General features: G+C 50.5%; 1 protein-coding gene across 3 annotated transcripts in view; it reads left to right on the top strand.

Moving 5' to 3' along the window:
- matk (megakaryocyte-associated tyrosine kinase) overlaps positions 1 to 25,487 on the top strand; it is a 116,850-nt gene that overhangs the window by 49,410 nt on the left and 41,953 nt on the right. For all 3 annotated transcript variants that reach the window (XM_087976110.1, XM_087976111.1, XM_087976112.1), the window contains exon 8: positions 300 to 399. In XM_087976110.1, coding sequence (XP_087832236.1) covers positions 300 to 399 — 100 coding nt within the window. The remainder of the gene's footprint in view (positions 1 to 299; positions 400 to 25,487) is intronic.

The following is a 25,487-nucleotide window of genomic DNA, read 5'->3' as shown; positions in this document are numbered from 1 at the left end:
GTGTCTTTTCTGACAATAGTTTCCACTCACAATCCAATAATATGACCTTCAGGTTTCCCAAGGATCTATTTTTGGGGTTGTGTTTGTAGGTACTTATTGATTATCTGGAATATTTGATCAACTGGTGCTTTCCCCGGTCTGGCTTGTGAAAGGTTTGCTCCACTTGGCAAAAAACACAACACAGAGTTCTAATTATACATGCGATTTCCTTTCTGTTTCTGAGTCGCCTATTACTTTTAAATACAGGTGTAAGACAGTTCAGAGGAGCTCAAGCTATCTTGCACTTTGTGTTCTTATAGCTGTGTTTCAGGCTGAATATATGGGGAAGAAAGTGGCTGTGAAGAACATAAAGTGTGATGTTATGGCTCAGTCTTTCTTAGAAGAGACCTCCGTGATGACGTAAGTGTCATTAATGTGTCAATGTGCAAGCTATAACTGTAATTCAGCTCTTTCTTCATTCGTATTTGCACCCATGTAGTTTACAGAGATATGTCACTGCATGTAATTGAGCATGAGAATCCTGGCTGTTAATTCTCAAACCCGAGGGACCCAATGTTGATTGTATTGGCTCAACTGATATTCTGGGTCAGATTAATTAGCTCTGACCAGGTCAGGCACCTGAACTGTGTAGCCTAATATAAGACACTTATGCCATCATTAAAACCACCTATTTCCAGCTCCTTAACATCACTTGACTTTGCTCATGCCTTAGCTCATCTGCTGCTGCCGCGTGCACCTTCATTACTTTGTTACCTAGAGAAATGACTTTTCTCACGTACTTTTATATGTTCTGCGACATTATACACGTGTACATTCGAGGTCATCCAAAACCACTCCCCACATCCTTAATTTCACCAAGTATCAATCGCCCCTGTGCTCACTGGTCTCTGCAAGTGTCAACCTCCCTTGGGCTCACTGGTCTACAAGTACCAATCTCCCCTGTGCTCACTGGTCTACAAGTTTCAAGCACCCCTGTGCTCACGGCTCTGCAAGTATCAATCTCCCCTGTACTCACTGGTCTCTGCAAGTATCAATCTCCCCTGGGCTCACTGGTCTCTGCAAGTATCAATCTCCCCTGTACTCACTGGTCTCTGCAAGTATCAATCTCCCCTGGGCTCACTGGTCTCTGCAAGTATCAATCTCCCCTGTGCTCTCTGGTCTCTGCAAGTATCAATCTCCCCTCTACTCACTGGTCTCTGCAAGTATCAATCTCCCCTGTGCTCTCTGGTCTCTGCAAGTATCAATCTCACCTGTGCTCTCTGGTCTCTGCAAGTATCAATCTCCCCTGTGCTCACTAGTCTCTGCAAGTATCAATCTGCCCGGCGCTCATAGTGTCTGCAAGTATCAATCTGCCCTGTGCTCTCTGGTCTCTGCAAGTATCAATCTCCCCTCTACTCACTGGTCTGTGCAAGTATCAATCTCCCCTGTGCTCTCTGGTCTCTGCAAGTATCAATCTCCCCTGTGCTCACTAGTCTCTGCAAGTATCAATCTGCCCTACGCTCATAGTGTCTGCAAGTATTAATCTGCCCTGTGCTCACTAGTCTCTGCAAGTGTCAATCTCCCTTGTGCTCACTAGTCTCTGCAAGTATCAATCTGCCCTCTGCTCACTGGTCTCTGCAAGTATCAACCTCCTCTGTGTTCCCTAGTCTACAAGTATTAACCTCCCCTGTGCTCACTGGTCTACAAGTATCAATCTCCCCTGTGCTCACTAGTCTCTGCAAGTATCAACCTCCCCTGTGCTCTCTGGTCTCTGCAAGTATCAATCTCCCCTGTGCTCACTGGTCTCTGAAAGTATCAATCTCCCCTGTGCTCTCTGGTCTCTGCAAGTATCAATCTCCCCTCTACTCACTGGTCTGTGCAAGTATCAATCTCCCCTGTGCTCTCTGGTCTCTGCAAGTATCAATCTCCCCTGTGCTCACTAGTCTCTGCAAGTATCAATCTGCCCTGCGCTCATAGTGTCTGCAAGTATTAATCTGCCCTGTGCTCACTAGTCTCTGCAAGTGTCAATCTCCCTTGTGCTCACTAGTCTCTGCAAGTATCAATCTGCCCTCTGCTCACTGGTCTCTGCAAGTATCAACCTCCTCTGTGTTCCCTAGTCTACAAGTATTAACCTCCCCTGTGCTCACTGGTCTACAAGTATCAATCTCCCCTGTGCTCACTAGTCTCTGCAAGTATCAACCTCCCCTGTGCTCTCTGGTCTCTGCAAGTATCAATCTCCCCTGTGCTCACTAGTCTCTGCAAGTATCAATCTGCCCTGCGCTCATAGTGTCTGCAAGTATTAATCTGCCCTGTGCTCACTAGTCTCTGCAAGTGTCAATCTCCCTTGTGCTCACTAGTCTCTGCAAGTATCAATCTGCCCTCTGCTCACTAGTCTCTGCAAGTGTCAACCTCCCCTGTGCTCACTAGTCTACAAGTATTAACCTCCCCTGTGCTCACTGGTCTACAAGTATCAATCTCCCCTGTGCTCACTAGTCTCTGCAAGTATCAACCTCCCCTGTGCTCACTGATCTCTGCAAGTATCAACCTCCCCTGTGCTCACTGGTCTGCAAGTATCAACCTCCCCTGTGCTCACTGGTCTCTGCAAGTATCAATCTCCCCTGTGCTCACTGGAATGCAAGTATCAACCTCCCCTGTGCTCACTGGTCTCTGCAAGTATCAACCTCCCCTGTGCTCACTAGTCTCTGCAAGTATCAATCTCCCCTGTGCTCACTGGTCTGCAAGTGTCAACCTCCCCTGTGCTCAATCGTCTCTGCAAGTATCAATCTGCCCTGAGCTCTCTGGTCTCTGCAAATATCAATCTGCCCTGTGCTCACAGGTCTCTGCAAATATCAATCTGCCCTGTGCTCACTGGTCTCTGCAAATATCAATCTGCCCTGTGCTCACTGGTCTGCAAGTATCAATTTCCCCTGTGCTCACTGGTCTGCAAGTTTCAATCTCCCCTGTGCTCACTGGTCTACAACTATCAACCTCCCCTGTGCTCACTGGTCTGCAAGTTTCAATCTCCCCTGTGCTCACTGGTCTACAAGTATCAACCTCCCCTGTGCTCAATGGTCTCTGCAAGTTTCAATCTCCCCTGTGCTCACTGGTCTGCAAGTATCAACCTCCCTTCTACTCACTGGTCTCTGCAAATATCAATCTGCCCTCTGCTCACTGGTCTGCAAGTATCAACCTCCCCTGTGCTCACTGGTCTCTGCAAGTATCAATCTCCCCTGTGCTCACTGGTCTACAAGTATCAACCTCCCCTGTGCTCACTGGTCTGCAAGTTTCAATCTCCCCTGTGCTCACTGGTCTCTACAAGTATCAATCTCCCCTGTGCTCACTGGTCTGCAAGTGTCAACCTCCCCTGTGCTCACTGGTCTCTGCAAGTGTCAACCTCCCCTGTGCTCACTGGTCTCTGCAAGTATCAATCTCCCCTGTGCTCTCTGGTCTCTGCTAGTATCAATCTCGCCTCTACTCACTGGTCTCTGCAAGTATCAATCTCCCCTGTGCTCTCTGGTCTCTGCAAGTATCAATCTCCCCTGTGCTCTCTGGTCTCTGCAAGTATCAATCTCCCCTGTGCTCACTAGTCTCTGCAAGTATCAATCTGCCCGGCGCTCATAGTGTCTGCAAGTATCAATCTGCCCTGTGCTCACTAGTCTCTGCAAGTATCAATCTGCCCTGCGCTCATAGTGTCTGCAAGTATTAATCTGCCCTGTGCTCACTAGTCTCTGCAAGTGTCAATCTCCCTTGTGCTCACTAGTCTCTGCAAGTATCAATCTGCCCTGTGCTCGCTGGTCTACAAGTATCAACCTCCCCTGTGCTCACTGGTCTGCAAGTTTCAATCTCCCCTGTGCTCACTGGTCTCTGCAAATATCAATCTCCCCTGTGCTCACTGGTCTGCAAGTATCAATCTCCCCTGGGATCACTGGTCTGCAAATATCAATCTCCCCTGTGCTCACTGGTCTGCAAGTTTCAATCTCCCCTGTGCTCACTGGTCTACAAGTATCAACCTCCCCTGTGCTCACTGGTCTCTGCAAGTTTCAATCTCCCCTGTGCTCACTGGTCTGCAAGTATCAACCTCCCCTCTACTCACTGGTCTCTGCAAATATCAATCTGCCCTCTGCTCACTGGTCTGCAAGTATCAATCTCCCCTGTGCTCTCTGGTCTCTGCAAGTATCAATCTCCCCTGTGCTCACTGGTCTCTGAAAGTATCAATCTCCCCTGTGCACTCTGGTCTCTGCAAGTATCAATCTCCCCTCTACTCACTAGTCTCTGCAAGTATCAACCTCCCCTGTGCTCTCTGGTCTCTGCAAGTATCAATCTCCCCTGTGCTCACTGGTCTCTGAAAGTATCAATCTCCCCTGTGCTCTCTGGTCTCTGCAAGTATCAATCTCCCCTCTACTCACTGGTCTGTGCAAGTATCAATCTCCCCTGTGCTCTCTGGTCTCTGCAAGTATCAATCTCCCCTGTGCTCACTAGTCTCTGCAAGTATCAATCTGCCCTGCGCTCATAGTGTCTGCAAGTATTAATCTGCCCTGTGCTCACTAGTCTCTGCAAGTGTCAATCTCCCTTGTGCTCACTAGTCTCTGGAAGTATCAATCTGCCCTCTGCTCACTGGTCTCTGCAAGTATCAACCTCCTCTGTGTTCCCTAGTCTACAAGTATTAACCTCCCCTGTGCTCACTGGTCTACAAGTATCAATCTCCCCTGTGCTCACTAGTCTCTGCAAGTATCAATCTGCCCTGCGCTCATAGTGTCTGCAAGTATTAATCTGCCCTGTGCTCACTAGTCTCTGCAAGTGTCAATCTCCCTTGTGCTCACTAGTCTCTGCAAGTATCAATCTGCCCTGTGCTCGCTGGTCTACAAGTATCAACCTCCCCTGTGCTCACTGGTCTGCAAGTTTCAATCTCCCCTGTGCTCACTGGTCTCTGCAAATATCAATCACCCCTGTGCTCACTGGTCTGCAAGTATCAATCTCCCCTGGGATCACTGGTCTGCAAATATCAATCTCCCCTGTGCTCACTGGTCTGCAAATATCAATCTCCCCTGTGCTCACTGGTCTACAAGTATCAATCTCCCCTGTGCTCACTAGTCTCTGCAAGTATCGACCTCCCCTGTGCTCTCTGGTCTCTGCAAGTATCAATCTCCCCTGTGCTCACTGGTCTCTGAAAGTATCAATCTCCCCTGTGCTCTCTGGTCTCTGCAAGTATCAATCTCCCCTCTACTCACTGGTCTGTGCAAGTATCAATCTCCCCTGTGCTCTCTGGTCTCTGCAAGTATCAATCTCCCCTGTGCTCACTAGTCTCTGCAAGTATCAATCTGCCCTGCGCTCATAGTGTCTGCAAGTATTAATCTGCCCTGTGCTCACTAGTCTCTGCAAGTGTCAATCTCCCTTGTGCTCACTAGTCTCTGCAAGTATCAATCTGCCCTCTGCTCACTGGTCTCTGCAAGTATCAACCTCCTCTGTGTTCCCTAGTCTACAAGTATTAACCTCCCCTGTGCTCACTGGTCTACAAGTATCAATCTCCCCTGTGCTCACTAGTCTCTGCAAGTATCAACCTCCCCTGTGCTCTCTGGTCTCTGCAAGTATCAATCTCCCCTGTGCTCACTAGTCTCTGCAAGTATCAATCTGCCCTGCGCTCATAGTGTCTGCAAGTATTAATCTGCCCTGTGCTCACTAGTCTCTGCAAGTGTCAATCTCCCTTGTGCTCACTAGTCTCTGCAAGTATCAATCTGCCCTCTGCTCACTGGTCTCTGCAAGTGTCAACCTCCCCTGTGCTCACTAGTCTACAAGTATTAACCTCCCCTGTGCTCACTGGTCTACAAGTATCAATCTCCCCTGTGCTCACTAGTCTCTGCAAGTATCAACCTCCCCTGTGCTCACTGATCTCTGCAAGTATCAACCTCCCCTGTGCTCACTGGTCTGCAAGTATCAACCTCCCCTGTGCTCACTGGTCTCTGCAAGTATCAATCTCCCCTGTGCTCACTGGTCTGCAAGTATCAACCTCCCCTGTGCTCACTGGTCTCTGCAAGTATCAACCTCCCCTGTGCTCACTAGTCTCTGCAAGTATCAATCTCCCCTGTGCTCACTGGTCTGCAAGTGTCAACCTCCCCTGTGCTCAATCGTCTCTGCAAGTATCAATCTGCCCTGTGCTCACTGGTCTCTGCAAATATCAATCTGCCCTGTGCTCACAGGTCTCTGCAAATATCAATCTGCCCTGTGCTCACTGGTCTCTGCAAATATCAATCTGCCCTGTGCTCACTGGTCTGCAAGTATCAATTTCCCCTGTGCTCACTGGTCTGCAAGTTTCAATCTCCCCTGTGCTCACTGGTCTACAACTATCAACCTCCCCTGTGCTCACTGGTCTGCAAGTTTCAATCTCCCCTGTGCTCACTGGTCTACAAGTATCAACCTCCCCTGTGCTCACTGGTCTCTGCAAGTTTCAATCTCCCCTGTGCTCACTGGTCTGCAAGTATCAACCTCCCCTCTACTCACTGGTCTCTGCAAATATCAATCTGCCCTCTGCTCACTGGTCTGCAAGTATCAACCTCCCCTGTGCTCACTGGTCTCTGCAAGTATCAACCTCCCCTGTGCTCACTGGTCTCTGCAAGTATCAACCTCCCCTGTGCTCACTGGTCTGCAAGTTTCAATCTCCCCTGTGCTCACTGGTCTACAAGTATCAACCTCCCCTGTGCTCACTGGTCTGCAAGTTTCAATCTCCCCTGTGCTCACTGGTCTCTACAAGTATCAATCTCCCCTGTGCTCACTGGTCTGCAAGTGTCAACCTCCCCTGTGCTCACTGGTCTCTGCAAGTGTCAACCTCCCCTGTGCTCACTGGTCTCTGCAAGTATCAATCTCCCCTGTGCTCTCTGGTCTCTGCAAGTATCAATCTCGCCTCTACTCACTGGTCTCTGCAAGTATCAATCTCCCCTGTGCTCTCTGGTCTCTGCAAGTATCAATCTCCCCTGTGCTCTCTGGTCTCTGCAAGTATCAATCTCCCCTGTGCTCACTAGTCTCTGCAAGTATCAATCTGCCCGGCGCTCATAGTGTCTGCAAGTATCAATCTGCCCTGTGCTCACTAGTCTCTGCAAGTGTCAATCTCCCTTGTGCTCACTAGTCTCTGCAAGTATCAATCTGCCCTGTGCTCGCTGGTCTACAAGTATCAACCTCCCCTGTGCTCACTGGTCTGCAAGTTTCAATCTCCCCTGTGCTCACTGGTCTCTGCAAATATCAATCTCCCCTGTGCTCACTGGTCTGCAAGTATCAATCTCCCCTGGGATCACTGGTCTGCAAATATCAATCTCCCCTGTGCTCACTGGTCTGCAAATATCAATCTCCGCTGGGCTCACTGGTCTGCAAATATCAATCTCCGCAGGGCTCACTTGTCTGCAAATATCAATCTCCCCTGGGCTCACTGGTCTGCAAATATCAACCTCCCCTGTGCTCACTGGTCTCTGCAAATATCAATCTCCCCTGGGCTCACTGGTCTGCAAATATCAATCTCCCCTGGGCTCACTGGTCTGCAAATATCAACCTCCCCTGTGCTCACTGGTCTGCAAGTATCAATCTCCCCTGTGCTCACTGGTCTGCAAATATCAACCTCCCCTGTGCTGACTGGTCTGCAAATATCAACCTCCCCTGTGCTCACTGGTCTGCAAGTATCAATCTCCCCTGTGCTCACTGGTCTGCAAATATCAATCTCCCCTGTGCTCCCTGGTCTCCAGGTATCAATCTGCCCTGTGCTCCCTGGTGTACAAGTATCAATCTCCCCTGTGTTGACTGGTCTGCAAGTATCAACCTCCCCTGTGCTCACTGGTCTGCAAATATAAATCTCCCCTGTGCTCCCTGGTCTCCAGGTATCAATCTGCCCTGTGCTCCCTGGTGTACAAGTATCAACCTCCCCTGTGCTCACTGGTCTGCAAGTATCAACCTCCCCTGTGCTCACTGGTCTGCAAATATCAATCTCCCCTGGGCTCACTGGTTTCCAAGTATCAACCTCCCCTGTGCTCACTGGTTTGCAAATATCAACCTCCCCTGTGCTCACTGGTTTGCAAGTGTCAACCTCCCCTGTGCTCTCTGGTCTCTGCAAGTATCAATCTCCCCTGTGCTCACTAGTCTCTGCAAGTATCAATCTGCCCGGCGCTCATAGTGTCTGCAAGTATCAATCTGCCCTCTGCTCACTAGTCTCTGCAAGTGTCAATCTCCCTTGTGCTCACTAGTCTCTGCAAGTATCAATCTGCCCTGTGCTCACTGGTCTACAAGTATCAACCTCCCCTGTGCTCACTGGTCTGCAAGTTTCAATCTCCCCTGTGCTCACTGGTCTCTGCAAGTATCAACCTCCCCTGGGCTCACTGGTCTGCAAGTGTCAACCTCCCCTGTGCTCACTGGTCTCTGCAAGTATCAATCTGCCCTGTGCTCACTGGTCTCTGCACATATCAATTTGCCCTCTGCTCACTGGTCTGCAATTTCAATCTCCCCTGTGCTCACTGGTCTGCAAGTATCAATCTTCCCTGGGCTCTCTGGTCTGCAAATATCAATCTCCCCTGTGCTCACTAGTCTCTGCAAGTGTCAATCTCCCTTGTGCTCACTGGTCTGCAAGTTTCAACCTCCCTGTGCTCACTGGTCTACAAGTATCAACCTCCCCTGTGCTCACTGGTCTGCAAGTTTCAATCTCCCCTGTGCTCACTGGTCTCTGCAAGTATCAATCTCCCCTGGGCTCACTGGTCTGCAAGTGTCAACCTCCCCTGTGCTCACTGGTCTCTGCAAGTATCAATCTGCCCTGTGCTCACTGGTCTCTGCACATATCAATTTGCCCTCTGCTCACTGGTCTGCAAGTTTCAATCTCCCCTGTGCTCACTGGTCTGCAAGTATCAATCTTCCCTGGGCTCACTGGTCTGCAAATATCAATCTCCCCTGTGCTCACTGGTCTCTGCAAGTATCAATCTCCCCTGTGCTCACTGGTCTGCAAGTGTCAACCTCCCCTGTGCTCAATCGTCTCTGCAAGTATCAATCTCCCCTGTGCTCTCTGGTCTCTGCAAGTATCAATCTCCCCTCTACTTACTGGTCTCTGCAAGTATCAATCTCCCCTGTGCTCTCTGGTCTCTGCAAGTATCAATCTCCCCTGTGCTCTCTGGTCTCTGCAAGTATCAATCTCCCCTGTGCTCACTAGTCTCTGCAAGTATCAATCTGCCCGGCGCTCATAGTGTCCGCAAGTATCAATCTGCCCTGTGCTCACTAGTCTCTGCAAGTGTCAATCTGCCTTGTGCTCACTAGTCTCTGCAAGTATCAATCTGTCCTGTGCTCACTGGTCTACAAGTATCAACCTCCCCTGTGCTCACTGGTCTGCAAGTGTCAATCTCCCTTGTGCTCACTAGTCTCTGCAAGTATCAATCTCCCCTGGGCTCACTGGTCTGCAAGTGTCAACCTCCCCTGTGCTCACTGGTCTCTGCAAGTATCAATCTGCCCTGTGCTCACTGGTCTCTGCAAATATCAATCTGCCCTCTGCTCACTGGTCTGCAAGTATCAACCTCCCCTGTGCTCACTGGTCTGCAAGTGTCAACCTCCCCTGTGCTCACTCGTCTCTGCAAATATCAATCTGTCCTGTGCTCACTGGTCTCTGCAAATATCAATCTGCCCTCTGTTCACTGGTCTGCAAGTATCAATCTCCCCTGTGCTCACTGGTCTCTGCAAGTATCAACCTCCCCTGTGCTCACTGGTCTACAAGTATCAACCTCCCCTGTGCTCACTGGTCTGCAAGTTTCAATCTCCCCTGTGCTCACTGGTCTGCAAGTATCAACCTCCCCTGTGCTCACTGGTCTGCAAGTATCAACCTCCCCTGTGCTCACTGGTCTACAAGTATCAACTCCCCTGTGCTCACTGGTCTCTGCAAGTTTCAATCTTCCCTGTGCTCACTGGTCTACAAGTATCAACCTCCCCTGTGCTCACTGGTCTCTGCAAGTTTCAATCTTCCCTGTGCTCACTGGTCTACAAGTATCAATCTCCCCTGTGCTCACTGGTCTACAAGTATCAAGCTCCCCTGTGCTCTCTGGTCTCTGGAAGTATCAAGCTCCCCTCTACTCACTGGTCTCTGCAAATATCAATCTGCCCTCTGCTCACTGGTCTGCAAACATCAATCTCCCCTGTGCTCCCTGGTCTCCAGGTATCAATCTGCCCTGTGCTCCCTGGTGTACAAGTATCAATCTCCCCTGTGTTGACTGGTCTGCAAGTATCAACCTCCCCTGTGCTCACTGGTCTGCAAATATCAATCTCCCCTGTGCTCCCTGGTCTCCAGGTATCAATCTGCCCTGTGCTCCCTGGTGTACAAGTATCAACCTCCCCTGTGCTCACTGGTCTGCAAGTATCAACCTCCCCTGTGCTCACTGGTCTGCAAATATCAATCTCCCCTGGGCTCACTGGTTTCCAAGTATCAATCTGCCCTCTGCTCACTGGTCTCTGCAAATATCAATCTGCCCTCTGCTCACTGGTCTGCAAGTGTCAACCTCCCCTGTGCTCACTGGTCTCTGCAAGTGTCAACCTCCCCTGTGCTCACTGGTCTCTGCAAGTATCAATCTCCCCTGTGCTCTCTGGTCTCTGCAAGTATCAATCACCCCTCTACTCACTGGTCTCTGCAAGTATCAATCTCCCCTGTGCTCACTAGTCTCTGCAAGTATCAATCTCCCCTGTGCTCACTAGTCTCTGCAAGTATCAATCTGCCCGGCGCTCATAGTGTCTGCAAGTATCAATCTGCCCTCTGCTCACTAGTCTCTGCAAGTGTCAATCTCCCTTGTGCTCACTAGTCTCTGCAAGTATCAATCTGCCCTGTGCTCACTGGTCTACAAGTATCAACCTCCCCTGTGCTCACTGGTCTGCAAGTTTCAGTCTCCCCTGTGCTCACTGGTCTACAAGTATCAACCTCCCCTGTGCTCACTGGTCTGCAAGTATCAATCTCCCCTGGGCTCACTGGTCTGCAAATATCAATCTCCCCTGTGCTCACTGGTCTGCAAATATCAATCTCCCCTGGGCTCACTGGTCTGCAAATATCAATCTCCCCTGGGCTCACTGGTCTGCAAAGATCAATCTCCCCTGTGCTCACTGGTCTGCAAATATCAATCTTCCCTGGGCTCACTGGTCTGCAAGTATCAATCTCCCCTGTGCTCACTGGTCTACAAATATCAATCTTCCCTGTGCTCACTGGTCTGCAAGTATCAATCTCCCCTGTGCTCACTGGTCTGCAAGTATCAATCTCCCCTGTGCTCACTGGTCTGCAAGTATCAATCTCCCCTGTGCTCCCTGGTGTACAAGTATCAATCTCCCCTGTGTTCACTGGTCTGCAAGTATCAACCTCCCCTGTGCTCACTGGTCTGCAAATATCAATCTCCCCTGGGCTCACTGGTTTGCAAGTATCAACCTCCCCTGTGCTCACTGGTCTGCAAATATCAACCTCCCCTGTGCTCACTGGTCTGCAAATATCAACCTCCCCTGTGCTCACTGGTCTGCAAGTATCAATCTTCCCTGGGCTCACTGGCCTGCAAATATCAATCTCCCCTGTGCTCACTGGTCTGCAAGTATCAATCTCCCCTGTGCTCACTGGTCTGCAAGTATCAATCTCCCCTGTGCTCACTGGTCTGCAAATATCAATCTTCCCTGGGCTCACTGGTCTGCAAGTATCAATCTCCCCTGTGCTCACTGGTCTACAAATATCAATCTTCCCTGTGCTCACTGGTCTGCAAGTATCAATCTCCCCTGTGCTGACTGGTCTGCAAGTATCAATCTCCCCTGTGCTCACTGGTCTGCAAGTATCAATCTCCCCTGTGCTCCCTGGTGTACAAGTATCAATCTCCCCTGTGTTCACTGGTCTGCAAGTATCAACCTCCCCTGTGCTCACTGGTCTGCAAATATCAATCTCCCCTGGGCTCACTGGTTTGCAAGTATCAACCTCCCCTGTGCTCACTGGTCTGCAAATATCAACCTCCACTGTGCTCACTGGTCTGCAAATATCAATCTTCCCTGTGCTCACTGGTCTGCAAGTATCAATCTCCCCTGTGCTCACTGGTCTGCAAATATCAACCTCCCCTGTGCTCACTGGTCTGCAAGTATCAACCTCCCCTGTGCTCACTGGTCTGCAAATATCAACCTCCCCTGTGCTCACTGGTCTGCAAGTATCAATTTCCCCTGTGCTCACTGGTCTACAAGTATCAACCTCCTTTGTGCTCACTGGTCTGCATGTATCAACCTCCCTTGTGCTCACTGGTCTGCAAGTATCAACCTCCCCTGTGCTCACTGGTCTACATGTATCAATCTCCCCTGTGCTCACTAGTCTCTGCAAGTATCAACCTCCCCTGTGCTCTCTGGTCTCTGCAAGTATCAATCTCCCCTGTGCTCACTAGTCTCTGCAAGTATCAATCTGCCCTGCGCTCATAGTGTCTGCAAGTATTAATCTGCCCTGTGCTCACTAGTCTCTGCAAGTGTCAATCTCCCCTGTGCTCACTAGTCTCTGCAAGTATCAACCTCCCCTGTGCTCACTCGTCTACAAGTATTTACCTCCCCTGTGCTCACTGGTCTACAAGTATCAATCTCCCCTGTGCTCACTAGTCTCTGCAAGTATCACCCTCCCCTGTGCTCACTGATCTCTGCAAGTATCAACCTCCCCTGTGCTCACTGATCTCTGCAAGTATCAACCTCCCCTGTGCTCACTGGTCTGCAAGTATCAACCTCCCCTGTGCTCACTGGTCTCTGCGATTATCAATCTCCCCTGTGCTCACTGGTCTGCAAGTATCAACCTCCCCTGTGCTCACTGGTCTCTGCAAGTATCAACCTCCCCTGTGCTCACTGGTCTCTGCAAGTATCAATCTCCCCTGTGCTCACTGGTCTACAAGTGTCAACCTCCCCTGTGCTCAATCGTCTCTGCAAGTATCAATCTGCCCTGTGCTCACTGGTCTCTGCAAATATCAATCTGCCCTGTGCTCACTGGTCTCTGCAAATATCAATCTGCCCTGTGCTCACTGGTCTCTGCAAATATCAATCTGCCCTGTGCTCACTGGTCTGCAAGTTTCAATCTCCCCTGTGCTCACTGGTCTACAAGTATCAACCTCCCCTGTGCTCACTGGTCTGCAAGTTTCAATCTCCCCTGTGCTCACTGGTCTACAAGTATCAACCTCCCCTGTGCTCACTGGTCTCTGCAAGTTTCAATCTCCCCTGTGCTCACTGGTCTGCAAGTATCAATTTCCCCTGTGCTCACTGGTCTGCAAGTTTCAATCTCCCCTGTGCTCACTGGTCTACAAGTATCAACCTCCCCTGTGCTCACTGGTCTGCAAGTTTCAATCTCCCCTGTGCTCACTGGTCTGCAAGTATCAACCTCCCCTCTACTCACTGGTCTCTGCAAATATCAATCTGCCCTCTGCTCACTGGTCTGCAAGTGTCAACCTCCCCTGTGCTCACTGGTCTCTGCAAGTATCAATCTCCCCTGTGCTCTCTGGTCTCTGCAAGTAACAATCTCCCCTCTACTCACTGGTCTCTGCAAGTATCAATCTCCCCTGTGCTCTCTGGTCTCTGCAAGTATCAATCTCCCCTGTGCTCTCTGGTCTCTGCAAGTATCAATCTCCCCTGTGCTCACTAGTCTCTGCAAGTATCAATCTGCCCGGCGCTCATAGTGTCTGCAAGTATCAATCTGCCCTGTGCTCTCTGGTCTCTGCAAGTATCAATCTCCCCTCTACTCACTGGTCTGTGCAAGTATCAATCTCCCCTGTGCTCTCTGGTCTCTGCAAGTATCAATCTCCCCTGTGCTCACTTGTCTCTGCAAGTATCAATCTGCCCTGCGCTCATAGTGTCTGCAAGTATTAATCTGCCCTGTGCTCACTAGTCTCTGCAAGTGTCAATCTCCCTTGTGCTCACTAGTCTCTGCAAGTATCAATCTGCCCTCTGCTCACTGGTCTCTGCAAGTATCAACCTCCTCTGTGTTCCCTAGTCTACAAGTATTAACCTCCCCTGTGCTCACTGGTCTACAAGTATCAATCTCCCCTGTGCTCACTAGTCTCTGCAAGTATCAACATCCCCTGTGCTCTCTGGTCTCTGCAAGTATCAATCTCCCCTGTGCTCACTAGTCTCTGCAAGTATCAATCTGCCCTGCGCTCATAGTGTCTGCAAGTATTAATCTGCCCTGTGCTCACTAGTCTCTGCAAGTGTCAATCTCCCTTGTGCTCACTAGTCTCTGCAAGTATCAATCTGCCCTCTGCTCACTGGTCTCTGCAAGTGTCAACCTCCCCTGTGCTCACTAGTCGACAAGTATTAACCTCCCCTGTGCTCACTGGTCTACAAGTATCAATCTCCCCTGTGCTCACTAGTCTCTGCAAGTATCAACCTCTCCTGTGCTCACTGATCTCTGCAAGTATCAACCTCCCCTGTGCTCACTGGTCTGCAAGTATCAACCTCCCCTGTGCTCACTGGTCTCTGCAAGTATCAATCTCCCCTGTGCTCACTGGTCTGCAAGTATCAACCTCCCCTGTGCTCACTGGTCTCTGCAAGTATCAACCTCCCCTGTGCTCACTGGTCTCTGCAAGTATCAATCTCCCCTGTGCTCACTGGTCTGCAAGTATCAACCTCCCCTGTGCTCACTGGTCTCTGCAAGTATCAACCTCCCCTGTGCTCACTGGTCTCTGCAAGTATCAATCTCCCCTGTGCTCACTGGTCTACAAGTGTCAACCTCCCCTGTGCTCAATCGTCTCTGCAAGTATCAATCTGCCCTGTGCTCACTGGTCTCTGCAAATATCAATCTGCCCTGTGCTCACTGGTCTCTGCAAATATCAATCTGCCCTGTGCTCACTGGTCTCTGCAAATATCAATCTGCCCTGTGCTCACTGGTCTGCAAGTTTCAATCTCCCCTGTGCTCACTGGTCTACAAGTATCAACCTCCCCTGTGCTCACTGGTCTGCAAGTTTCAATCTCCCCTGTGCTCACTGGTCTACAAGTATCAACCTCCCCTGTGCTCACTGGTCTCTGCAAGTTTCAATCTCCCCTGTGCTCACTGGTCTGCAAGTATCAATTTCCCCTGTGCTCACTGGTCTGCAAGTTTCAATCTCCCCTGTGCTCACTGGTCTACAAGTATCAACCTCCCCTGTGCTCACTGGTCTGCAAGTTTCAATCTCCCCTGTGCTCACTGGTCTGCAAGTATCAACCTCCCCTCTACTCACTGGTCTCTGCAAATATCAATCTGCCCTCTGCTCACTGGTCTGCAAGTGTCAACCTCCCCTGTGCTCACTGGTCTCTGCAAGTATCAATCTCCCCTGTGCTCTCTGGTCTCTGCAAGTAACAATCTCCCCTCTACTCACTGGTCTCTGCAAGTATCAATCTCCCCTGTGCTCTCTGGTCTCTGCAAGTATCAATCTCCCCTGTGCTCTCTGGTCTCTGCAAGTATCAATCTCCCCTGTGCTCACTAGTCTCTGCAAGTATCAATCTGCCCGGCGCTCATAGTGTCTGCAAGTATCAATCTGCCCTGTGCTCTCTGGTCTCTGCAAGTATCAATCTCCCCTCTACTCACTGGTCTGTGCAAGTATCAATCTCCCCTGTGCTCTCTGGTCTCTGCAAGTATCAATCTCCCCTGTGCTCACTTGTCTCTGCAAGTATCAATCTGCCCTGCGCTCATAGTGTCTGCAAGTATTAATCTGCCCTGTGCTCACTAGTCTCTGCAAGTGTCAATCTCCCTTGTGCTCACTAGTCTCTGCAAGTATCAATCTGCCCTCTGCTCACTGGTCTCTGCAAGTATCAACCTCCTCTGTGTTCCCTAGTCTACAAGTATTAACCTCCCCTGTGCTCACTGGTCTACAAGTATCAATCTCCCCTGTGCTCACTAGTCTCTGCAAGTATCAACATCCCCTGTGCTCTCTGGTCTCTGCAAGTATCAATCTCCCCTGTGCTCACTAGTCTCTGCAAGTATCAATCTGCCCTGCGCTCATAGTGTCTGCAAGTATTAATCTGCCCTGTGCTCACTAGTCTCTGCAAGTGTCAATCTCCCTTGTGCTCACTAGTCTCTGCAAGTATCAATCTGCCCTCTGCTCACTGGTCTCTGCAAGTGTCAACCTCCCCTGTGCTCACTAGTCGACAAGTATTAACCTCCCCTGTGCTCACTGGTCTACAAGTATCAATCTCCCCTGTGCTCACTAGTCTCTGCAAGTATCAACCTCTCCTGTGCTCACTGATCTCTGCAAGTATCAACCTCCCCTGTGCTCACTGGTCTGCAAGTATCAACCTCCCCTGTGCTCACTGGTCTCTGCAAGTATCAATCTCCCCTGTGCTCACTGGTCTGCAAGTATCAACCTCCCCTGTGCTCACTGGTCTCTGCAAGTATCAACCTCCCCTGTGCTCACTGGTCTCTGCAAGTATCAATCTCCCCTGTGCTCACTGGTCTGCAAGTGTCAACCTCCCCTGTGCTCAATCGTCTCTGCAAGTATCAATCTGCCCTGTGCTCACTGGTCTCTGCAAATATCAATCTGCCCTGTGCTCACTGGTCTCTGCAAATATCAATCTGCCCTGTGCTCACTGGTCTCTGCAAATATCAATCTGCCCTGTGCTCACTGGTCTGCAAGGATCAATTTCCCCTGTGCTCACTGGTCTGCAAGTTTCAATCTCCCCTGTGCTCACTGGTCTACAACTATCAACCTCCCCTGTGCTCACTGGTCTGCAAGTTTCAATCTCCCCGGTGCTCACTGGTCTACAAGTATCAACCTCCCCTGTGCTCACTGGTCTCTGCAAGTTTCAATCTTCCCTGTGCTCACTGGTCTGCAAGTATCAACCTCCCCTCTACTCACTGGTCTCTGCAAATATCAATCTGCCCTCTGCTCACTGGTCTGCAAGTATCAACCTCCCCTGTGCTCACTGGTCTCTGCAAGTATCAACCTCCCCTGTGCTCACTGGTCTCTGCAAGTATCAATCTCCCCTGTGCTCACTGGTCTGCAAGTGACAACCTCCCCTGTGCTCAATCGTCTCTGCAAGTATCAATCTCCCCTGTGCTCTCTGGTCTCTGCAAGTATCAATCTCCCCTCTACTCACTGGTCTCTGCAAGTATCAATCTCCCCTGTGCTCTCTGGTCTCTGCAAGTATCAATCTCCCCTGTGCTCTCTGGTCTCTGCAAGTATCAATCTCCCCTGTGCTCACTAGTCTCTGCAAGTATCAATCTGCCCGGCGCTCATAGTGTCTGCAAGTATCAATCTGCCCTGTGCTCACTAGTCTCTGCAAGTGTCAATCTCCCTTGTGCTCACTAGTCTCTGCAAGTATCAATCTGTCCGGTGTTCACTGGTCTACAAGTATCAACCTCCCCTGTGCTCACTGGTCTGCAAGTGTCAATCTCCCTTGTGCTCACTAGTCTCTGCAAGTATGAATCTCCCCTGGGCTCACTGGTCTCTGCAAATATCAATCTGCCCTCTGCTCACTGGTCTGCAAGTATCAACCTCCCCTGTGCTCACTGGTCTGCAAGTGTCAACCTCCCCTGTGCTCACTGGTCTCTGCAAGTATCAATCTGCCCTGTGCTCACTGGTCTCTGCAAATATCAATCTGCCCTCTGCTCACTGGTCTGCAAGTATCAACCTCCCCTGTGCTCACTGGTCTGCAAGTGTCAACCTCCCCTGTGCTCACTCGTCTCTGCAAATATCAATCTGTCCTGTGCTCACTGGTCTCTGCAAATATCAATCTGCCCTCTGTTCACCGGTCTGCAAGTATCAATCTCCCCTGTGCTCACTGGTCTCTGCAAAGATCAATCTGCCCTGTGCTCACTGGTCTCTGCACATATCAATTTGCCCTCTGCTCACTGGTCTGCAAGTTTCAATCTCCCCTGTGCTCACTGGTCTGCAAGTATCAACCTCCCCTGTGCTCACTGGTCTGCAAGTATCAACCTCCCCTGTGCTCACTGGTCTACAAGTATCAACTCCCCTGTGCTCACTGGTCTGCAAGTTTCAATCTCCCCTGTGCTCACTGGTCTACAAGTATCAACCTCCCCTGTGCTCACTGGTCTCTGCAAGTTTCAATCTTCCCTGTGCTCACTGGTCTGCAAGTATCAATCTCCCCTGTGCTCACTGGTCTACAAGTATCAAGCTGCCCTGTGCTCTCTGGTCTCTGGAAGTATCAAGCTCCCCTGTACTCACTGGTCTCTGCAAATATCAATCTGCCCTCTGCTCACTGGTCTGCAAGTGTCAACCTCCCCTGTGCTCACTGGTCTCTGCAAGTATCAATCTCCCCTGTGCTCACTGGTCTCTGCAAGTATCAATCTCCCCTCTACACACTGGTCTCTGCAAATATCAATCTGCCCTCTGCTCACTGGTCTCTGCAAATATCAATCTGCCCTCTGCTCACTGGTCTGCAAGTGTCAACCTCCCCTGTGCTCACTGGTCCCTGCAAGTGTCAACCTCCTCTGTGCTCACTGGTCTCTGCAAGTATCAATCTCCCCTGTGCTCTCTGGTCTCTGCAAGTATCAATCTCCCCTGTGCTCTCTGGTCTCTGCAAGTATCAATCTCCCCTGTGCTCACTAGTCTCTGCAAGTATCAATCTGCCCGGCGCTCATAGTGTCTGCAAGTATCAATCTGCCCTGTGCACACTCGTCTCTGCAAGTGTCAATCTCCCTTGTGCTCACTAGTCTCTGCAAGTATCAATCTGCCCTGTGCTCACTGGTCTACAAGTATCAACTTCCCCTGTGCTCACTGGTCTGCAAGTTTCAATCTCCCCTGTGCTCACTGGTCTACAAGTATCAACCTCCCCTGTGCTCACTGGTCTGCAAGTTTCAATCTCCCCTGTGCTCACTGGTCTCTGCAAGTATCAATCTCCCCTGGGCTCACTGGTCTGCAAGTGTCAACCTCCCCTGTGCTCACTGGTCTCTGCAAGTGTCAACCTCCCCTGTGCTCACTGGTCTCTGCAAGTATCAATCTCCCCTGTGCTCTCTGGTCTCTGCAAGTATCAATCTCCCCTCTACTCACTGGTCTCTGCAAGTATCAATCTCCCCTGTGCTCTCTGGTCTCTGCAAGTATCAATCTGCCCTGTGCTCACTGGTCTCTGCAAGTATCAATCTCCCCTGTGCTCACTAGTCTCTGCAAGTATCAATCTGCCCGGCGCTCATAGTGTCTGCAAGTATCAATCTGCCCTGTGCTCACTAGTCTCTGCAAGTGTCAATCTCCCTTGTGCTCACTAGTCTCTGCAAGTATCAATCTGCCCTGTGCTCACTGGTCTACAAGTATCAACCTCCCCTGTGCTCACTGGTCTGCAAGTTTCAATCTCCCCTGTGCTCACTGGTCTACAAGTATCAACCTCCCCTGTGCTCACTGGTCTACAAGTATCAACCTCCCCTGTGCTCACTGGTCTGCAAATATCAATCTCCCCTGGGCTCACTGGTCTGCAAATATCAATCTCCCCTGTGCTCACAGGTCTGCAAATATCAATCTCCCCTGGGCTCACTGGTCTGCAAATATCAATCTCCCCTGGGCTCACTGGTCTGCAAATATCAACCTCCCCTGTGCTCACTGGTCTCTGCAAATATCAATCTCCCCTGGGCTCACTGGTCTGCAAATATCAATCTCCCCTGGGCTCACTGGTCTGCAAATATCAACCTCCCCTGTGCTCACTGGTCTGCAAGTATCAATCTCCCCTGTGCTCACTGGTCTCCAGGTATCAATCTGCCCTGTGCTCCCTGGTGTACAAGTATCAATCTCCCCTGTGTTGACTGGTCTGCAAGTATCAACCTCCCCTGTGCTCACTGGTCTGCAAATATCAATCTCCCCTGTGCTCCCTGGTCTCCAGGTATCAATCTGCCCTGTGCTCCCTGGTGTACAAGTATCAACCTCCCCTGTGCTCACTGGTCTGCAAGTATCAACCTCCCCTGTGCTCACTGGTCTGCAAATATCAATCTCCCCTGGGCTCACTGGTTTCCAAGTATCAATCTGCCCTCTGCTCACTGGTCTCTGCAAATATCAATCTGCCCTCTGCTCACTGGTCTGCAAGTGTCAACCTCCCCTGTGCTCACTGGTCTCTGCAAGTGTCAACCTCCCCTGTGCTCACTGGTCTCTGCAAGTATCAATCTCCCCTGTGCTCTCTGGTCTCTGCAAGTATCAATCACCCCTCTACTCACTGGTCTCTGCAAGTATCAATCTCCCCTGTGCTCTCTGGTCTCTGCAAGTATCAATCTCCCCTGTGCTCTCTGGTCTCTGCAAGTATCAATCTCCCCTGTGCTCACTAGTCTCTGCAAGTATCAATCTGCCCGGCGCTCATAGTGTCTGCAAGTATCAATCTGCCCTCTGCTCACTAGTCTCTGCAAGTGTCAATCTCCCTTGTGCTCACTAGTCTCTGCAAGTATCAATCTGCCCTGTGCTCACTGGTCTACAAGTATCAACCTCCCCTGTGCTCACTGGTCTGCAAGTTTCAATCTCCCCTGTGCTCACTGGTCTACAAGTATCAACCTCCCCTGTGCTCACTGGTCTGCAAGTTTCAATCTCCCCTGTGCTCACTGGTCTCTGCAAGTATCAATCTCCCCTGGGCTCACTGGTCTGCAAGTGTCAACCTCCCCTGTGCTCACTGGTCTCTGCAAGTGTCAACCTCCCCTGTGCTCACTGGTCTCTGCAAGTATCAATCTCCCCTGTGCTCTCTGGTCTCTGCAAGTATCAATCTCCCCTCTACTCACTGGTCTCTGCAAGTATCAATCTCCCCTGTGCTCTCTGGTCTCTGCAAGTATCAATCTCCCCTGTGCTCTCTGGTCTCTGCAAGTATCAATCTCCCCTGTGCTCACTAGTCTCTGCAAGTATCAATCTGTCCGGCGCTCATAGTGTCTGCAAGTATCAATCTGCCCTGTGCTCACTAGTCTCTGCAAGTGTCAATCTCCCTTGTGCTCACTAGTCTCTGCAAGTATCAATCTGCCCTGTGCTCACTGGTCTACAAGTATCAACCTCCCCTGTGCTCACTGGTCTGCAAGTTTCAATCTCCCCTGTGCTCAGGGGTCTACAAGTATCAACCTCCCCTGTGCTCACTGGTCTGCAAGTATCAATCTCCCCTGTGCTCACTGGTCTGCAAATATCAATCTCCCCTGTGCTCACTGGTCTGCAAATATCAATCTCCCCTGGGCTCACTGGTCTGCAAATATCAATCTCCCCTGGGCTCACTGGTCTGCAAATATCAACCTCCCCTGTGCTCACTGGTCTCTGCAAATATCAATCTCCCCTGGGCTCACTGGTCTGCAAATATCAATCTCCCCTGGGCTCACTGGTCTGCAAATATCAACCTCCCCTGTGCTCACTGGTCTGCAAGTATCAATCTCCCCTGTGCTCACTGGTCTGCAAATATCAATCTCCCCTGTACTCCCTGGTCTCCAGGTATCAATCTGCCCTGTGCTCCCTGGTGTACAAGTATCAATCTCCCCTGTGTTGACTGGTCTGCAAGTATCAACCTCCCCTGTGCTCACTGGTCTGCAAATATCAATCTCCCCTGTGCTCCCTGGTCTCCAGGTATCAATCTGCCCTGTGCTCCCTGGTGTACAAGTATCAACCTCCCCTGTGCTCACTGGTCTGCAAGTATCAACCTCCCCTGTGCTCACTGGTCTGCAAATATCAATCTCCCCTGTGCTCACTGGTTTGCAAGTATCAACCTCCCCTGTGCTCTCTGGTCTCTGCAAGTATCAATCTCCCCTGTGCTCTCTGGTCTCTGCAAGTATCAATCTCCCCTGTGCTCACTAGTCTCTGCAAGTATCAATCTGCCCGGCGCTCATAGTGTCTGCAAGTATCAATCTGCCCTGTGCTCACTAGTCTCTGCAAGTGTCAATCTCCCTTGTGCTCACTCGTCTCTGCAAGTATCAATCTGCCCTGTGCTCACTGGTCTACAAGAATCAACCTCCCCTGTGCTCACTGGTCTGCAAGTTTCAATCTCCCCTGTGCTCACTGGTCTCTGCAAGTATCAATCTCCCCTGGGCTCACTGGTCTGCAAGTGTCAACCTCCCCTGTGCTCAGTGGTCTCTGCAAGTATCAATCTGCCCTGTGCTCACTGGTCTCTGCACATATCAATTTGCCCTCTGCTCACTGGTCTGCAAGTGTCAACCTCCCCTGTGCTCACTGGTCTGCAAGTATCAATCTTCCCTGGGCTCACTGGTCTGCAAATATCAATCTCCCCTGTGCTCACTAGTCTCTGCAAGTGTCAATCTCCCTTGTGCTCACTGGTCTGCAAGTTTCAATCTCCCCTGTGCTCACTGGTCTACAAGTATCAACCTCCCCTGTGCTCACTAGTCTGCAAGTTTCAATCTCCCCTGTGCTCACTGGTCTCTGCAAGTATCAATCTCCCCTGGGCTCACTGGTCTGCAAGTGTCAACCTCCCCTGTGCTCACTGGTCTCTGCAAAGATCAATCTGCCCTGTGCTCACTGGTCTCTGCACATATCAATTTGCCCTCTGCTCTCTGGTCTGCAAGTTTCAATCTCCCCTGTGCTCACTGGTCTGCAAGTATCAATCTTCCCTGGGCTCACTGGTCTGCAAATATCAATCTCCCCTGTGCTCACTGGTCTGCAAGTATCAATCTCCCCTGTGCTCACTGGTCTGCAAGTATCAATCTCCCCTGTGCTCACTGGTCTGCAAATATCAATCTTCCCTGGGCTCACTGGTCTGCAAGTATCAATCTCCCCTGTGCTCACTGGTCTACAAATATCAATCTTCCCTGTGCTCACTGGTCTGCAAGTATCAATCTCCCCTGTGCTCACTGGTCTGCAAGTATCAATCTCCCCTGTGCTCACTGGTCTGCAAGTATCAATCTCCCCTGTGCTCCCTGGTGTACAAGTATCAATCTCCCCTGTGTTCACTGGTCTGCAAGTATCAACCTCCCCTGTGCTCACTGGTCTGCAAATATCAATCTCCCCTGGGCTCACTGGTTTGCAAGTATCAACCTCCCCTGTGCTCACTGGTCTGCAAATATCAACCTCCCCTGTGCTCACTGGTCTGCAAATATCAATCTTCCCTGTGCTCACTGGTCTGCAAGTATCAATCTCCCCTTTGCTCACTGGTCTGCAAATATCAACCTCCCCTGTGCTCACTGGTCTGCAAATATCAACCTCCCCTGTGCTCACTGGTCTGCAAGTATCAATCTCCCCTGTGCTCACTGGTCTACAAATATCAATCTTCCCTGTGCTCACTGGTCTGCAAGTATCAATCTCCCCTGTGCTGACTGGTCTGCAAGTATCAATCTCCCCTGTGCTCACTGGTCTGCAAGTATCAATCTCCCCTGTGCTCCCTGGTGTACAAGTATCAATCTCCCTTGTGTTCACTGGTCTGCAAGTATCAACCTCCCCTGTGCTCACTGGTCTGCAAATATCAATCTCCCCTGGGCTCACTGGTTTGCAAGTATCAACCTCCCCTGTGCTCACTGGTCTGCAAATATCAACCTCCCCTGTGCTCACTGGTCTGCAAATATCAATCTTCCCTGTGCTCACTGGTCTGCAAGTATCAATCTCCCCTGTGCTCACTGGTCTGCAAATATCAACCTCCCCTGTGCTCACTGGTCTGCAAGTATCAACCTCCCCTGTGCTCACTGGTCTGCAAATATCAACCTCCCCTGTGCTCACTGGTCTGCAAGTATCAATTTCCCCTGTGCTCACTGGTCTACAAGTATCAACCTCCTTTGTGCTCACTGGTCTGCATGTATCAACCTCCCTTGTGCTCACTGGTCTGCAAGTATCAACCTCCCCTGTGCTCACTGGTCTACATGTATCAATCTCCCCTGTGCTCACTAGTCTCTGCAAGTATCAACCTCCCCTGTGCTCTCTGGTCTCTGCAAGTATCAATCTCCCCTGTGCTCACTAGTCTCTGCAAGTATCAATCTGCCCTGCGCTCATAGTGTCTGCAAGTATTAATCTGCCCTGTGCTCACTAGTCTCTGCAAGTGTCAATCTCCCTTGTGCTCACTAGTCTCTGCAAGTATCAATCTGCCCTCTGCTCACTGGTCTCTGCAAGTATCAACCTCCCCTGTGCTCAATCGTCTACAAGTATTTACCTCCCCTGTGCTCACTGGTCTACAAGTATCAATCTCCCCTGTGCTCACTAGTCTCTGCAAGTATCACCCTCCCCTGTGCTCACTGATCTCTGCAAGTATCAACCTCCCCTGTGCTCACTGATCTCTGCAAGTATCAACCTCCCCTGTGCTCACTGGTCTGCAAGTATCAATCTCCCCTGTGCTCACTGGTCTGCAAGTATCAACCTCCCCTGTGCTCACTGGTCTCTGCAAGTATCAACCTCCCCTGTGCTCACTGGTCTCTGCAAGTATCAATCTCCCCTGTGCTCACTGGTCTACAAGTGTCAACCTCCCCTGTGCTCAATCGTCTCTGCAAGTATCAATCTGCCCTGTGCTCACTGGTCTCTGCAAATATCAATCTGCCCTGTGCTCACTGGTCTCTGCAAATATCAATCTGCCCTGTGCTCACTGGTCTGCAAGTATCAATCTGCCCTGTGCTCACTGGTCTCTGCAAATATCAATCTGCCCTGTGCTCACTGGTCTCTGCAAATATCAATCTGCCCTGTGCTCACTGGTCTCTGCAAATATCAATCTGCCCTGTGCTCACTGGTCTCTGCAAATATCAATCTGCCCTGTGCTCACTGGTCTCTGCAAATATCAATCTGCCCTGTGCTCACTGGTCTGCAAGTATCAATTTCCCCTGTGCTCACTGGTCTGCAAGTTTCAATCTCCCCTGTGCTCACTGGTCTACAAGTATCAACCTCCCCTGTGCTCACTGGTCTGCAAGTTTCAATCTCCCCTGTGCTCACTGGTCTACAAGTATCAACCTCCCCTGTGCTCACTGGTCTCTGCAAGTTTCAATCTCCTCTGTGCTCACTGGTCTGCAAGTATCAATTTCCCCTGTGCTCACTGGTCTGCAAGTTTCAATCTCCCCTGTGCTCACTGGTCTACAAGTATCAACCTCCCCTGTGCTCACTGGTCTGCAAGTTTCAATCTCCCCTGTGCTCACTGGTCTGCAAGTATCAACCTCCCCTCTACTCACTGGTCTCTGCAAATATCAATCTGCCCTCTGCTCACTGGTCTGCAAGTGTCAACCTCCCCTGTGCTCACTGGTCTCTGCAAGTATCAATCTCCCCTGTGCTCTCTGGTCTCTGCAAGTATCAATCTCCCCTCTACTCACTGGTCTCTGCAAGTATCAATCTCCCCTGTGCTCTCTGGTCTCTGCAAGTATCAATCTCCCCTGTGCTCTCTGGTCTCTGCAAGTATCAATCTCCCCTGTGCTCACTAGTCTCTGCAAGTATCAATCTGCCCGGCGCTCATAGTGTCTGCAAGTATCAATCTGCCCTGTGCTCTCTGGTCTCTGCAAGTATCAATCTCCCCTCTACTCACTGGTCTGTGCAAGTATCAATCTCCCCTGTGCTCTCTGGTCTCTGCAAGTATCAATCTCCCCTGTGCTCACTTGTCTCTGCAAGTATCAATCTGCCCTGCGCTCATAGTGTCTGCAAGTATTAATCTGCCCTGTGCTCACTAGTCTCTGCAAGTGTCAATCTCCCTTGTGCTCACTA

The sequence above is a fragment of the Chiloscyllium plagiosum genome, unplaced genomic scaffold, assembly GCF_037043375.1.
Source record: "Chiloscyllium plagiosum isolate Xiang-an unplaced genomic scaffold, Cpla_swu_hap1 HiC_scaffold_28, whole genome shotgun sequence".
NCBI lineage: Eukaryota > Metazoa > Chordata > Chondrichthyes > Orectolobiformes > Hemiscylliidae > Chiloscyllium > Chiloscyllium plagiosum.
Note: the sequence above shows the minus strand (reverse complement) of the source record. Positions and strands in the feature narration are given on the sequence as shown.